Source organism: Amia ocellicauda, chromosome 19 (assembly GCF_036373705.1).
Source record: "Amia ocellicauda isolate fAmiCal2 chromosome 19, fAmiCal2.hap1, whole genome shotgun sequence".
Classification (NCBI taxonomy): domain Eukaryota; kingdom Metazoa; phylum Chordata; class Actinopteri; order Amiiformes; family Amiidae; genus Amia; species Amia ocellicauda.
Genome location: NC_089868.1, coordinates 19642846 through 19658635, shown reverse-complemented (window position 1 = coordinate 19658635; position 15790 = coordinate 19642846). Strand labels below are relative to the sequence as shown.

The 15790-nt window shown below is 38.1% G+C and overlaps 2 protein-coding genes across 2 annotated transcripts in view; one reads left to right on the top strand and one right to left on the bottom strand.

Moving 5' to 3' along the window:
- The first annotated feature begins 1967 nt into the window (after positions 1–1967).
- Positions 1968–8695, top strand: LOC136714354 (olfactomedin-like protein 2B). The gene is made up of 8 exons (XM_066691797.1): positions 1968–2412; positions 2973–3236; positions 3403–3510; positions 4215–4379; positions 5532–5724; positions 6241–6918; positions 7011–7187; positions 7355–8695. Exons 1-8 carry the CDS (start codon positions 2272–2274, stop codon positions 7954–7956), a joined length of 2328 nt encoding a protein of 775 aa, XP_066547894.1. The 5' UTR covers positions 1968–2271; the 3' UTR covers positions 7957–8695.
- An 881-nt stretch (positions 8696–9576) lies between these two features.
- The window catches only part of atf6 (activating transcription factor 6), a 40863-nt gene continuing 34649 nt past the window's right edge, over positions 9577–15790 (bottom strand). The window contains exon 16 of the mRNA XM_066692011.1: positions 9577–11571. Coding sequence (XP_066548108.1) covers positions 11357–11571 — 215 coding nt within the window. The 3' untranslated portion in view covers positions 9577–11356. The remainder of the gene's footprint in view (positions 11572–15790) is intronic.

Here is a 15790-nt window from a genome sequence, read left to right as displayed (position 1 = left end):
ATATTTTAAGTTAAATACGTTCTGCCCCTGATATCAGTTCCTCCAGAATCAGCTGAACATGCCAGGTGTGCTTTGTTGCAGGTGGTACAAATATACACTCACCTAAAGGATTATTAGGAACACCATACTAATACTGTGTTTGACCCCCTTTCGCCTTCAGAACTGCCTTAATTCTACGTGGCATTGATTCAACAAGGTGCTGAAAGCATTCTTTAGAAATGTTGGCCCATATTGATAGGATAGCATCTTGCAGTTGATGGAGATTTGTGGGATGCACATCCAGGGCACGAAGCTCCCGTTCCACCACATCCCAAAGATGCTCTATTGGGGATGGACATGGTCAGAAACAATGCTCAGGTAGGCCGTGGCATTTAAACGATGCCCAATTGGCACTAAGGGGCCTAAAGTGTGCCAGGAAAACATCCCCCACACCATTACACCACCACCACCAGCCTGCACAGTGGTAACAAGGCATGATGGATCCATGTTCTCATTCTGTTTACACCAAATTCTGACTCTACCATCTGAATGTCTCAACAGAAATCGAGACTCATCAGACCAGGCAACATTTTTCCAGTTTTCAACTGTCCAATTTTGGTGAGCTTGTGCAAATTGTAGCCTCTTTTTCCTATTTGTAGTGGAGATGAGTGGTACCCGGTGGGGTCTTCTGCTGTTGTAGCCCATCCGCCTCAAGGTTGTACGTGTTGTGGCTTCACAAATGCTTTGCTGCATACCTCGGTTGTAACGAGTGGTTATTTCAGTCAAAGTTGCTCTTCTATCAGCTTGAATCAGTCGGCCCATTCTCCTCTGACCTCTAGCATCAACAAGGCATTTTCGCCCACAGGACTGCCGCATACTGGATGTTTTTCCCTTTTCACACCATTATTTGTAAACCCTAGAAATGGTTGTGCGTGAAAATCCCAGTAACTGAGCAGATTGTGAAATACTCAGACCGGCCCGTCTGGCACCAACAACCATGCCACGCTCAAAATTGCTTAAATCACCTTTCTTTCCCATTCAGACATTCAGTTTGGAGTTCAGGAGATTGTCTTGACCAGGACCACACCCCTAAATGCATTGAAGCAACTGCCATGTGATTGGTTGGTTAGATAATTGCATTAATGAGAAATTGAACAGGTGTTCCTAATAATCCTTTAGGTGAGTGTATGCCTTGAACTATCGGGTGCAGTAAGTAGCCTCAGGAAAGATAAAATAAAAAAATCCAGTACTCTGACAGGGTACATTATTATTATTCTCGTTTATTATTATTATTATGATGATGATGATGATGATGATGATGATGATGATGATGTATCTGTGAGATGTCTGTGGTTTTAAGTTGAGCATCTTTGGTGCCCTTGATCACTGCTTTCAGTGAGAGATCATACAACTGCAGGAACATTTTTCTTCATGGTTTCATCACTTGCTCAATGATTCGTAAACTTTCTTTCCGAACAAAACGAAACTAAACCAAATCAAGCCCGCAGGTGGCGCTGTTGGATAACGTTAGGTGTTCATTGAGTTCAACGACGCTGAAGACCGTTATACTGTACCTGCAACATCAGCACAAGCCACAGCAGCCAGTTCAAGTGTAATGGCACAAGGGCTGCATAACTTCGTGGAATAACAACAACATATTGAATGTTAACCTATATTAAGCGTATAAAATATATATTTTATGCTTACATTTTGCGAGTGTTTTTTTTAAATTAATATTATTGGACAATACGCTAATACCAGGTACCACAGATGCTAATAACTTGTTCAGTTGTTGGTAGTGGCAATATTTATGTGTTGTTGGATTATATTACTTACATTGCTTGTATAAATTACACTGATATGCCTAAAGAAATAAACAACAGAGGAATGTAGCCTATATTGCAGGGGATATCCCTCCAGCCAGCACTGTACAGGACTGCTCCTCTTGCTGTGTATGTATGAAAACTCCTCCCTGCTCAGATGAATCCAGAGAGATCCTTCCCACCGACTCCAGCAGCTTTCAGAAAACCAGTCCTTTCTCTCCATCCCGTATTCACACCAGTCCTGAAGGATTTACGATTGGAACTATAAGAGCCTTTTCAATTACAAAGAAGATTTTTTTTTTTTATGTGCAATTTTGCAATTGGTTACCTTTGATTTGCAGCACACTTGTGGAGCCCAAATACAAAAACAGAATGCAATTCATCTTTAAATAAATACATTTCTGGGAGTGCAAATATCTTAAGAGGCAAACCTCAGGCTGCAGCAAGTGCCGTCTGTCCCCCTCCTCGGATGGCTAAGCTGGGGCTCTGGTGCTTTCTGTGCTGCGCGGCTCTGACTGGCAGCTCACCCGTCTCCACCGATGGGCGAAGTGCAGAGTTCACCCAAACCCTGGAGAGCGAGATGGACAACCAGGAGAATATTTTGTCGCAGGTATTTCATCGGGTGATGCTTTTGTGTGTGTTTTGTAAATCTTTTATGGATGAAATGTGAAGCCTAAAACGCCTACATAATAATTGTGAATTAATGTACAGCAGACACAACAATTATAGAAAGATGCAAAAAAAAAAAAGCATATTACATAAATCAGTATATGTGTGTGTGTGTGTGTGTGTGTGGTTGTATACAGTAAAAATAAGCATGCTAGATACATTTTAACATTTCAATTAAATGTGTGGTTTATTGATTAAAAAACAACAACGCCACAATTGTATGCAGTAATTATAATATACCCACTATTTCATAGTGACATCATTGTCATGCCTATTTTACTAATGTTTTGTTATCAATTGCTCTGGTAACTCAATTCAGTCAGTTTGGTCGGCTATGCATGCAAGAGTGTTTGATTTAAATAAATATGAATGAATAGTGTGAGTGGCCCATCTACATAGTGCATCTTTGATCTGAAAATAGTGAACTGTTAGGATGTTGTATACACTGCATTGTGAACTGGTGATACTGGTGGAAATGCTTCCATGTTCTTTCCATTGTAGCTGCTGGGTGATTATGACAAAGTGAAAGCGGTTTCGGAAGGCTCTGACTGTCAGTGTAAATGTGTTGTCAGACCCCTGAGCAGGACAGCCTGCCGGAGGATCGAGGAGGGCAGTGCCAAGGCTCAGGACTTTTACACAGTGGAGACTGTGACATCAGGGCAAGGATGCAAGTGCGCCTGCATTGCTCCTCCTTCAGCTCTGAACCCCTGTGAGGGGGATTTCAGACTGAAGAAGCTCCAGGAAGCTGAGAAACATGATATTAAGGTAAAAAAACATGCTGAGGGAGTGCAGTCCGGTTCTGTGCTACCTTATCACAGAATCACTCTGTTGTAATGAATTCAGCTTGAATATTTTTCATTTTTTTAATATACATAATACCTAAACAACTTTGAATTGAGCTCTGAAAATGTCATGATGTTTTTCTTTTTAGCTTTCAACAATTATGGAATTGCTTGAAGGAGCCTTTTATGGTATGGATCTCTTAAAGATACATTCAGTAACAACCAAACTGATTGATCGCATTGAGAAAATGGAAAAGGTGAGTCACCACTTTTGATAAGTAAATAAATTACACGCTGCTTCAGCTTCAGTAATATGTCTAGATACTAAACTATCATTCTTGTGTAAAGTTAATCAAATGAGCCCAAATATTTGTGTCTCAAAATTGAAAGAATGTAACTAAATCACTCAATACACAAAATAACATAATTAGCAGTGATGTAAACACCTACACTGACTCTGTGTAAACTTTTCATGAGTGATTGACAGTTGTTTAATCTTAAAATAATAGGTGATGTAAGGTTATATCTAATGCCTTTTGATATAATAAAAAAAAAAAACATAAAACATTTTTTAACAGCAATTCCAATTTCAAGTCCAATGATTAATGTCCAAAATAATGTGCAGACGTTGTAGTGGGATATTCCACCAAGGAGAAAACATCTAGACAAAACAAAACCAAAACGTATGTGAAATACTACTTGGAGACATGTCAACATGTGTTCTTCCATGTTGTATACTATTTTTATGGTTGCTTCCACAAGGTTATTAAAACATCACATTTTATTACAAACTGAGCTTTGACTGAAACCCCCTGTAGTTCCACTGATGTTGGCTTTTGGGTTTCGGGTAGTTTGTAGTTCCCAGAGCAAAGCAGGTCTGTGGTTAATGCTTCTCGAATTGAAAACAACACAGCCAGCTTCCAGGGTCCCAGTAGCTTAACTTTCTGTTGTATTTTCTTAGGCTACTTCTCAGAACCACACCAAGGAAACTGTCAGAAGAAACTTTAATGAGGAGGTACACATGAAAGAAAACCAATCTCTGACTCGGATTGAGAAGAAGAAACGGCTGAGTGATTTGGGTTCAGCCCTACAGAGAGATGCTGCAGCTGCTTATACACACAATGAGGTAGGCTGGTAAAGTATACTCAGTACATTATATTATTATACTTCATAGTTGATAGAGCTTAAAACGAACAAAGTTATGGGTTGTACCTGTTAGTCCTGTATAATGTTTAAAAATTCAATTGACACTTTTATAGTTTAAAGCCTCAAAACTGTGATTCAAAGTCTTTGCATAATAAAATCAAATGATTTATGTTCCATTCAACCTGACAGGCTTTTTTCCTCTTTTGATGGGAAGGCTGAATACACCAATACAAATTGTTAGATGTAATGTGAGATTTATAGTGTACCCCTAATGAGAGGAGGTGGTAAATGCATATTGCAGCTCACCAATGCACTGCCGCCTGCAAAATCGCTGAGTATGAACTGGATTAGATATTGGAAACAAGCGGGAAATAAACGCAAAACACTCTACAGTTACTTTCAAGTGACCAGAAGTTGATTTTCCCCCATTGCTTTTCTCATCATAAGTCTAGTGAGTAAAATACAGCAAATAAATGTTTAAAATAATGACTGTGGTCACTCAAGGCTTGGCAGATCTAATAAAATATTTATGTAAAAAATAGTTCTTGGCAGGAAACGAATGTCCCCCTGCCTAGAGCATTTGGCTAACTTCATGCATGATGCTCTTTACTGCTGCCTTCACCTATAATCAGGGGAAGAAACCAAGTCCAAAATGCATGAGCCAGTTTGGCAACCAACTTAACAGAGTCCAGTGAGAGCCAGCATATCTTGTTTTCCCAAGGTGTTTCCAGGAATAAAATATTTCATCAAACACTGATTTCAGATAAAGCATATTCTGAAAGCTTGGAAAAGATCATCTCGAGGAATAATGTTAGTGCTTTGGAATAATGTTCCCTAAAAGAAGAATACAGACATAGTTTCTGTCCCCTGACCCCTGCCACGTTTATATATGATTTCCTTTATTTATTTATATAGAAAGCTAGATCAGAGACTATAAGCTAAATCTGAGGTATTGCCTTTCATTTAGCTTTGACCATATATAGTCCCAAAGCCGGAGGGTGCAAGAATGCCTCATCACTTTCTCTTTAACCCAGAGTTTTCCAAGTGAGGAAGTGAGCGCTAAACTATTCTCAGAGCATCTGTAATCGTTTGTTTGAAAACAAAAAACACTTTATGTAATTGCCTCCAATAGAAAACATTCGAAGAGCGATTTACAGGGGATCAAGTGTTCTCTAAGTTCCTGCTAAAGAGAAAGCAATCCGAACTCCCGACACAGTCCCAGGAGACCCAGCGCAGGGTGAAGCTTAACTTCAGCAGACCCATCATCAGAGGCGTAACTTACTATAAGGCCAACACTGAGGAGGACACTGACACCGATGACCATCGTAAGTATAGTCTGGACTCTTTCAATTCTGAGATTTCTCAGTGATGAAACAGAGAAAATTCAGAGAACAGTATCTAACCATCCATTAATTCAGTAAGATGCTTTAAAATATATATTCAAGTGATTTAGGCTCTGCATGTGAAGTCATTTACTAACATTTTGTATATATTTTTAATACATCCTTACATTTTGTCAGTGCCAGATTAAAAATAAACTTTGAGAAGTATTTATCCAAAAAGAAATTTTTCTAATTCTTGAAGACAGGTGGTTTATTTCCCTTTGATGATCCATGGGGGTGCAAACTGACATTGATGTACCCCTTTCAAAGCTATGGAGTCTGCCAAAGTAATTCATAGAGTCTTTAAAGAGAAAGACACCACAATGAGAAAAGTATTTGAAATTAGAGATGGTTCTCGTGACAAGATTGTGTTCAAGACTTAAACGTTAGCAGCTGTTAGACCTGCTAGTGATTGGATGAACTGAGTAGAATACATCTCTTTATTTCTCGTCTCTCCAGTCGAAGAGGAGATGGTGAGTGGTGATGGGTCTGTAGATCTACTGATTGAAGATCAGCTCATCAGGCACAGAGACACGCCAGCTCAGGGCACTGTAAGAACGGGACCTGTGGCTGGGCCTCCAACAACTGCAGCATCTGAGGGGGACATGACTGAAAACTCCCAGTCGACACAAGCACCAGCAACAAACCCTGCTACCGAAGACCATACAACAGCTGGCAGGGCGGCCACTGAGCTACCATCATCTACCCCAGCTTTGACAGTGAATACCTTTGAGAAGACCACCAGCAGCACTGAGCAGCCAACTACCACTACCACTGCCACCACAACTACCACTGCCACTACCACTACCACTGCCACTACCACTACCGCAGCCACTACCGCAGCCACTACCACAGCCACTCCAGAAACTACTGTTGCCACTACTACAGCCGCTGTCACTACAAGAGCCACTACTACAGCTACCACCGCAAACCCAACGACCAGCAAAACAGACTCAATCACCTCACCTTCTGTGACGACAGTGAGGCCAACAGTACTAAAACAGTTCACCACTTCTACCGTCGCCCCCCAGACCAAATCCATCAGCCCTCCTCTGCAAACAAAAGCTGTGCGACGTTTCCACAGGACTGAGGATGTGTCCCAGGAAAGCATGGGAGACGAGGCACAGAGCAATTCTGGTGAGTTACATGTTTTCACGTTATTGCTGTGTTGTTGTTGTCATCAGACAGGTGGAAAACATCAGACCTTTCACAGTCTCTTGTTGTTATAGGAGTGTGTAAGGACACCTTGTCCACCATCTCTGATCCTGTGACTCATAACACTTACGGTCGAAACGAAGGGGCCTGGATGAAGGACCCCAAAGCAAATGATGACAAGATCTACGTGACAAACTACTATTATGGAAACAATCTATTAGAGTTCCGCAACATGGAGAGCTTCAAACAAGGTATTGCACATTTCATTTCCTTAAAGCTACAAAAAAGTTGAAAATATGCAGAATATGCAGAATATGCAATGTTTGTAATATAATTTTACTTCCTCATGAAATGTTATGAGGTACCTTCCCACAAGAAAAGTACTTTTCAAGCTAATACTGATTCTCTCTTCCCAAAGGTCGCTGGACCAACTCCTACAAACTGCCCTACAACTGGATTGGAACAGGCCACGTGGTGTTCGGTGGCGCATTTTATTACAACCGAGCCTTTTCACGTGACATCATCAAGTTTGACTTGAAGCAGAGGTATGTTGCTGCATGGACGATGCTGCACGACGCTGTGTTCGAGGAGGCCACGCCCTGGAGGTGGAGGGGCCACTCAGACATCGACTTTGCCGTGGACGAGAACGGGCTGTGGGTCATCTACCCGGCTATAGATGATGAGGGATTCCACCAGGAGGTGATCATCTTGAGCAAGCTGAACCCAGCGGATCTGAGCATTCAGAAGGAAACCACATGGAGGACTGGTCTCCGGAAGAACTTCTACGGGAATTGCTTCATTGTGTGTGGCGTTCTGTATGCAGTGGACAGCTTCAACCAGATGAACGCCAACATTTCCTATGCCTTTGATACACATACAAACACTCAGATGATTCCCAGGCTTCCTTTCCTAAACAACTATACATATAATACGCAAATTGACTACAATCCCAAGGACCGAGTTCTTTACTCATGGGACAATGGTCATCAGGTTACATACAATGTCATTTTTGCCTATTGAAAATAGTAGAAAACTACAAAAATGGGTCCTGGCACTTTCCTGTATAAAAAAAAAAAGAATAAATAATTTTATATTCCTAAGTGAATTGTAGATCAATCCACTTGGCTTATTCATTTTGTGGACGATGTAATATCTAGAATTTTTACAGCTTACGGTTTAATGTCTGCAGTGCATAGATTTTTTTTACATCGTTTATTTAATTTTCACAACTCTTTTCACCTCCAGAAGAGCTGGCAAATTAATTAATTCATCCAAGCATGACAAGGCTTTTGTTTCGCTGCCTGCTATAAGTCTATTATATATAATGTATATACTGTAATTAAAATAATGAAGGAAATGAGAAAAATAAAGTTAAGTGAGATTTTGTCTATTTAGCTAGTTGAAGTAATGGATTACAACCTTTTTTTATTTTTTTATAAATAATTTTCAACCCCACATAACACATTACTGTAAGTATAGTCCATCTGTAAGTATTTATGCACCAGGTGTATAATACTCCATGGAACACATCACTAAAATGGAACAAAATGACAAATTTGACTTTATTTTGATATTGATGGTTTTCCATTTCATTCTTGAACATCCTCTTCGCAGTGTTGTACAAATACTTATATGTTGCTTCTTAACCATCCATGACTGTTTTTATTGTTGTTGTTGTTTTTTTACAAAGCACCTAATGCACGCAATGGATCATACGTTCTCAGAAAAGCAGTACGCATTAAAATGACTTGAAATCCCACTTCTGTTGTTACTGGTCTTCTTCTGGAAGGTATATAAAAACAATATGCAGTTGAGTAGCATTCTAATCTGGAAACTATAATATGAATGTAGGTGGTGATTACACACACACACACAATATATATATATATATATATATATATATATCAATGGAATGACCATCATTCTCTCAACTGCTGTGGTAAAATTATTGTAAAATTGGTGGAAGGAAACAAAGTCAATCACCCCCCACTCTTCCTTTATCAAAATTATGTCCCACGTTCTCATTTCAAGATCTGTACTTTTTCTTTAGAAAATTGGTTACATGTATAAAACACAACTTGCAAAGACAGACATTTTCCAAAATTGTAAGAAATTTGACAAGTGTTTGTTATTCCAATTTTTTAATCGTTTGATTTTTTCAATGTAATACAAAAATTAAAAGACTCTTCCTTTTGGTCAATTCTTAATAAAACTATGAGACATCCTAGATGTACAAGAAATAAGAAAGGAAAGGAGACATTCTTCTTTTTCTCTTTCGGTTTGTTCTCAATTATTGATAAAACGATCTAAACAAAAATAAATAAATACAAATCCTTCATTTAAAAAACATTTTCTGTTGGAAAATTGTATACTGGAAATGGGAGAGACTAAACCAGAACTACATTTCACAGTTATATCTTTGCCAAAATCTTATTTAAGGATACCTATTCTGCCCTGAAGGGAATGGTCTTTACATCTGCACATTGCAGCCATTGAGCTCCGGCCAACTACACAAATTAGTGAGCAGGGTGGGACCGGCGATCTACACAAGCATTAATTAAGACAAGCTACACTAATGTGTGTATATAAAACAAAGCACTTTTAAGGTATCAGAGAGTTACCAGTAGGAGAGAAAAAATCTGATTTTAAACAACCCTTTATTAAACTTGTCCTCCATACTGTAAATATTTCCCCAAGAAGCTGGAGGGTTAACAAAAATTACACAATACTCAAACAGTTGCAAACAGTCCTGAATTTGCATATTTTATTACCTGAACAACCACTTTCATATAGTATATTCTGTGAGGAAACAATCTTAAAAAAAATAAATACAGTATATTTATATTTATATTATATCTATATCTATAAACTTTGAGGATCAGTATTACACGTTGCAACACAAACATTCATTTATATTTCATCTAATGGTTCCTGCATTCATCCCAGTCTTGTCTAAACTATATAAGAAGTGTACGTGTGTATGTGGAGAAAACAGGGCATTCTGGGTAACAAACTCCTGAGTGAACAGTCTTTTAATAAGTAGTGCCTTTAACCTTGTGTACAGGTGACAGCTGTGTAGTCAGCATAAACAATCTTCCAATATAATCTCAGGTGTTATTCTGGTTTCCATCTTCAATGCACTGATTCACATGATTCCATGATTCTCTATAATTGGCATTTGGCAATGGTCACATGTCCTAAAGCTTTGTAGGATTTCGTGTTCAAACTGAGAATTTTGAAATACAGTGCGTTACTTAACTGTGCATCTAAATCATATGTCAAAAGGACATTCATAAGCTGTATCATATGCTCTCTTACAACGTTTAGCATACTTCCATACTAAGGAATTATGGAAAGCAACCTGTTATTAAGAGGAACTTGTACAGGTATTGTCTTTAAGATATGGGTATTTTAAGATATAGACATTCCCTTTGACATATAAACATTCTGAGCATCCTCACTTTATTTACAGAGGATTTTGAAGGGAAACCAATATTTCCATTTAAGTAATTAGTTGGATTTTGTAATAAAAAAGTGCAAAGATCAAAATATTAATTTTCTGAGCTAAGAGTTGCTTTTAAAACAAATATGACTAAACATGACAGCTTGCTAGTGGTCAGTGCTTACGTTTTTATTTAATTTTTTCCAGATTAGATATTAATAACTTCTGCTCCAGCATAATTGATCTAATCAATTTGCGGCTTGAACAAAATAATTTTGAAGGTCGGATTTTTATTTCTTGATTTGCTTCTTAATTATTTAGATCATACATTTATATACATAATTGTACATTTAAAGCTCTCCCCATCAAACTCACGAGTCTCAATCCGTGATGTCAGTTTTTCTTTCAGGTGTTATTTGTCAACCATGTTTTTTTCTGCCGGCTTGGAATTGCAAATAAAACCGCATGGAAGATCAAAAACTGTCCTGTGAACAGGAAAACCGAGGGGAGCCATAAATTGAAACTATTCATGTTATAAAGAGGTGACTCAGGGTTCAATGCTGAAACTCCTGCTATTATTTAACAATTACTGTGATGAGGGCAGTCTGGTCCCACAGCCAAAACAGAACTTGCATGCGACACAGAATAACCCCTCTAATAAAGGACAGAGGTTTAGGAATTGCTGTATGTAAACATGAAAGAAAAAAATATATAAAAGTGTTGGGAGAACACGTAAAATATAAAGCATCTAGATGATTCAAATATCTACCAAAAGAAGCTTTAAAGTATTACAACATTTTGACCATAAACTGTAGGCCCTGAATTCACATTACGAGTAGGCCCTGAATTCACACCAAACAAAATCAATATTAAAAGGCAGAAAATAAAAACAGTGTTGGAAACAATTTCCCAGAAATGTATCATGACTAATAGATTTAGAAACGCGTGGCTTTACGCACGCTTCTATAGTGGTGGTGATTACACTTGATTGTCAGAGCCTGAGATTGCTCCGACAGGTGGCATGGCCTGACTGTTGGCCGAAGTCGAGTGGTAGAAGGAGCTGGTGTGATTGGCCTGGGAGGCCCGCAGGAATGGTGGGATACTGGAGGTCTTGATGTGCAGGATCCTGGTGTCCATCACCTCACAGTCAATCTGCATCATCACTGAATATTCCTCTTCCTTAATCACACTCTCTGCAAAGAGAACAAGCCATTGCATGATTAGATGGACACAAGCGTTAACATTTAAAAAAGGATCAAAAGTCTGTAGAAAACACAACCCGTCTTCCCTGTATCTTAGCAATGGTGTGCGTTTAGCAAAACAAGACTCATTATTCTAAAGCGAGATCCTTGGTGTTTTTTGGCATTTCATTTTGTTCTTTTGAAAGTAAGTTTTTAATTAAATAGTTTGTGCCTCAGCTGTAGCAGATTTCAAGTGAACACTTTGGTCTTGAAAGGTGTTATTAAACTTGATGGCGTTTTGTTTTTTTCCTTTGAAGTAAAGACCATGCAGCCAGTGGACTGGAAAATGGGAAATAAAGCTTTAGTGTCAAGGTCATTACTTCCATTGTAGTGGAGGTCATCACAGGTTAAATACCATAATAAGAAATGGCTGATGGTTACCAGGGATTTGCAATAAAAAAACAAAACACCAACAACAGAACTCTTTCTACACAGCAAGAACCTTCTGTACAGTTATCCCAAACATCTAGGGATACAAGTAAAGCTTAGACGAATGTCGAATGAGGGTTTCAGGAGCCCTTTCCGATAGTAGACCAAGTTGTTTATTCCCAAGGTCCTGATTTGATCTTGTTTACATGAACATCACATGATTCAAACTTCATTGGTCATACATCCAGTTGCAAACGAAGGAAGGAAATATCCTGGAGTTCAGAGACTCTCTTAAGTCAATTCTGAGGTACGGGAGGACGTCAGCTGTTACTTTTCATAGAAAAGCCTCTGTTTGGTTAAACTCGTAAAGTCAACTTATCAAACCAACGGCAGAGGCTATTTATGTACATAACAATCCTGATATGGTTTCCAGTTTCCAGTACCACTGACAATGTTTTTTTACCTATAATATCCTAGCGTGGGTTTCTTTTTCAGAGCAGAAAGGATCCACGTAACACAAACCATCTGGGTGAGATGTATGTAATATACATTACAGGGTTTACGGCTCTCTCAAATGACCCAGCATTCCGGATGAGAACTAAAAAGAGGGTAAATCTTCATGTCTTTCAAACACCTGCAGAACGCATTAAACCTCTACCATGCTCCCTTTGGCCTACAAAATCTATTTTTCATGTTGTCTGGTTGTTTATAGGAATTAATCATTTAAGATGATCAGACCATAATATATTACACCCACCTGTACTATAGTAGGTATGGAAAGGTATGGAAATCAAATAAACAGCGGTGCGTGTAAGTAAATGATTCCACAAGTTTTGTACAACTCTGATGCCCTACACCGCCTTGCTTTGCTGCGGTTCTGCCAGAGTATTTAAAATATTTTTTTTAGCAGAAATACATTAGTTTCTAAAATAATTCATATGAGCCCTTAGCCTATGTATTCATGTTGAGCAATATATACATTTGCTCTACATGGTAGCATAGCCCATCCAAAACCATCTACACGCTCCATATAGGTTTACATAAAAAGTTGACCTGACAAGCTTTCACAGCAGATGGGCCAGACTATCCGTCCAGCAGAGCAAGAGTGCACAGAGGAACATGTGGAGACATAACTGACGGGTTACATCACTGGAGGGAGACAGCTGGCAAACGGCTTGTGTGTCTGACCAAGGCCACATCACTCGGGCTGGGGATCTGCATTGTTTCACAGCAGTCATCTAGCCAAAGTTTGAAGCCATTTGAAGCAACAAAATCTTTCCTGGCATTTCTAATCCAATGGTACTGGGTTTTTACATTTTTTTTTTTAAACTTATTTTTATGTTGTCGAGTTTTGTTTCTCATTGCTTTTTCAAGATCAACGCTTTTCCTCTCCATATGGAAGATTTTTCCACTCTAAGGCTTACAGTTTCATGAATCTAGCTTGTGTTTTTCTGTCTTTAACGGGGGAATGTGAGACCATGTCAGAGAAGCTCTGCAGGCCGCCTAGCGACAGACGTGTCACCAGATGAGCTGCTGGCACCAATCCCACTATAAACACTTTGCTTAGTCAAACAAATCACACTAGCTTTTGTGACTCTGCAGTATAACAGTGAGCACTTTGGGCTGGCAATAGGGATAGGACAAGCAATAGGAATCATCTAACATCAGAAGCTGAAGCGTTTTAGATTTTTGTTTGCTTTGTAAAACTATTAACTGCTTTCAGCTGTACTATCTAACTGTCCATGTTGGTATTTCCCTATTCTGGTAAATCCAGCTAGATTTATGAAAGCGTTTCCCTCAAAATACATCTCATAGCCCAGTAAAGGATAAAATGTATAACATGAGAGTAACCGAGTAACAGATATCTCTGTTGTTCATTCTTTAAATATATATGTTTTTCCATATCAATTTCACACTTAACAAAAAATAAAATGAACAGCAAGGTTTCTTCAATGAAATGAGGAATACACTTTCAAAATTAACGAAAGCCCTAACGTCTAATCTGACATTCGGTTAGTTGAACCTCAAAACCTCCAGTAAGACTTTTTTTTATTGAATTGTATGAGACTCTGTCATGGAATAGTTAAAGTTTTATTGTATAACAATCTGTTGAAAAGTTTCTTTCTAAAAGTATTTGTTGCCAGTGCTTCAGCAAATGAGCAAAACATTAACTGGAGTGTAGGCTAATTCTTTGTCAACACATAAGGTTTGAATTAGTTTCCTTAGAAACAAAAGAATAAAATCTAAGCGCAAAGACATGATTCCACTTGAAGATTGAAATTGAAAAATGTGGGGATTTTTGTGGCAAGAGGACTATGGGGTAAATCATAAATTATAATTTTTAAAAATGTTTAAACTGTTAAAAGAAACATTTAATATACACAAAAGACAGCAACATTATTTGAGACCTGGTTATACACCTCCAAGTTTGAGACAAATGGTTTTGACTACTGTCACAGTCAAACCCTCCCTCCAAACTGAAATACATTTAGAAACAACAATGTTTATATGCTTATTCCGTCATCATTTCCCTCCTGGTTTATTTGGTTGTAACCTAGCCAAAAAAAATTTGGAAAAACATTTGTAGAGCACGGACTAATAAAGAATTATTAACTATGTGCTTTGGCAGTAGTTTGGAGCTTCAAAGTACAACACTGGTTTGTAGGCCATTAGTACACACACACACAATTCAGCAAAACAAGCTGTGCAGTACAATCATACAAGTCACCTTGTCGAGTCAAGGATAACTGAACGAAAGAATGGTATTCATTGTTTGCATCCAAGCCTACATGGTCCGAAACAGAAAATAAACTCCAGACAATGGCAGCCTCTATTCATGCAGCTCAGTCAAAAGTGTCATTCTGCAGACAACCACTTGAAGAAAGATACTGCCACATGCAGCCCTGCATTGAGTTTAAATAGAAACTACCTGACCATTGTAATTATAAAGAAAAGCACAAGAGCGAAGTCAGATGATGATCACCAATCTACACTATATGATGTAGGAATATTTTCTCTCTATAGTTATGGAGACTAATTACAAAGAAAATATATAAATGTATATGAAGCTTGATTCAAGAGTCAGCATTAAACTATAAACAATCATATGGTTTTCTTTTACTTGGCATACATCATTTAAAGCTTTTAGTTAAGCTTTATATATATATTTTGTTATTTTGCATTGTCAGGACATCTGTCCTGCCCAAATAAACAAATGCCAACTGAAATGTGCTTACTGATTTTTGTCATGTTAACAAAGAAACCCCATTCCCACTTTTAATTTGCCGTTTGGTTGTTGCAAGTGAACTTAAAACATAGTTTTTTAGAATTTGATACATTTCCATTTCTGAACCAACTTCTTAAATCATTATTAACTAAAGCTGAACTTCTAAACAACCATAAATAAAGCCATCTGACAGTCATTGGTTTTTTGTTGTTAGGAACAAGAAAACATGGAAGCACCATTATCTGAACAGAGATAAAATAATTATAAATACAAACTAGAGCAAGTATTCTACAAATACATTCCCTGGTGATAAAATGAGTCACTTCTTTCTTAAAACTCTGAACATAATATCAGTAATATGAATGTGAAAAGCAGGGAAGTAACCTTTCAATTATCTTGACTACATTACATCTAGAATATATTTACTTCGTTTTCTTCAGATACTACCTTGCGGAGATTTATTTTTATACACTGTATAAGATTATCAAGATTAACCTTGCTAATACAGAGGAAAAACAGCACACAACTACTGATTGAGAGCAGTACAGTTTCCAACGTGTGCTTTGCACCTGTCAC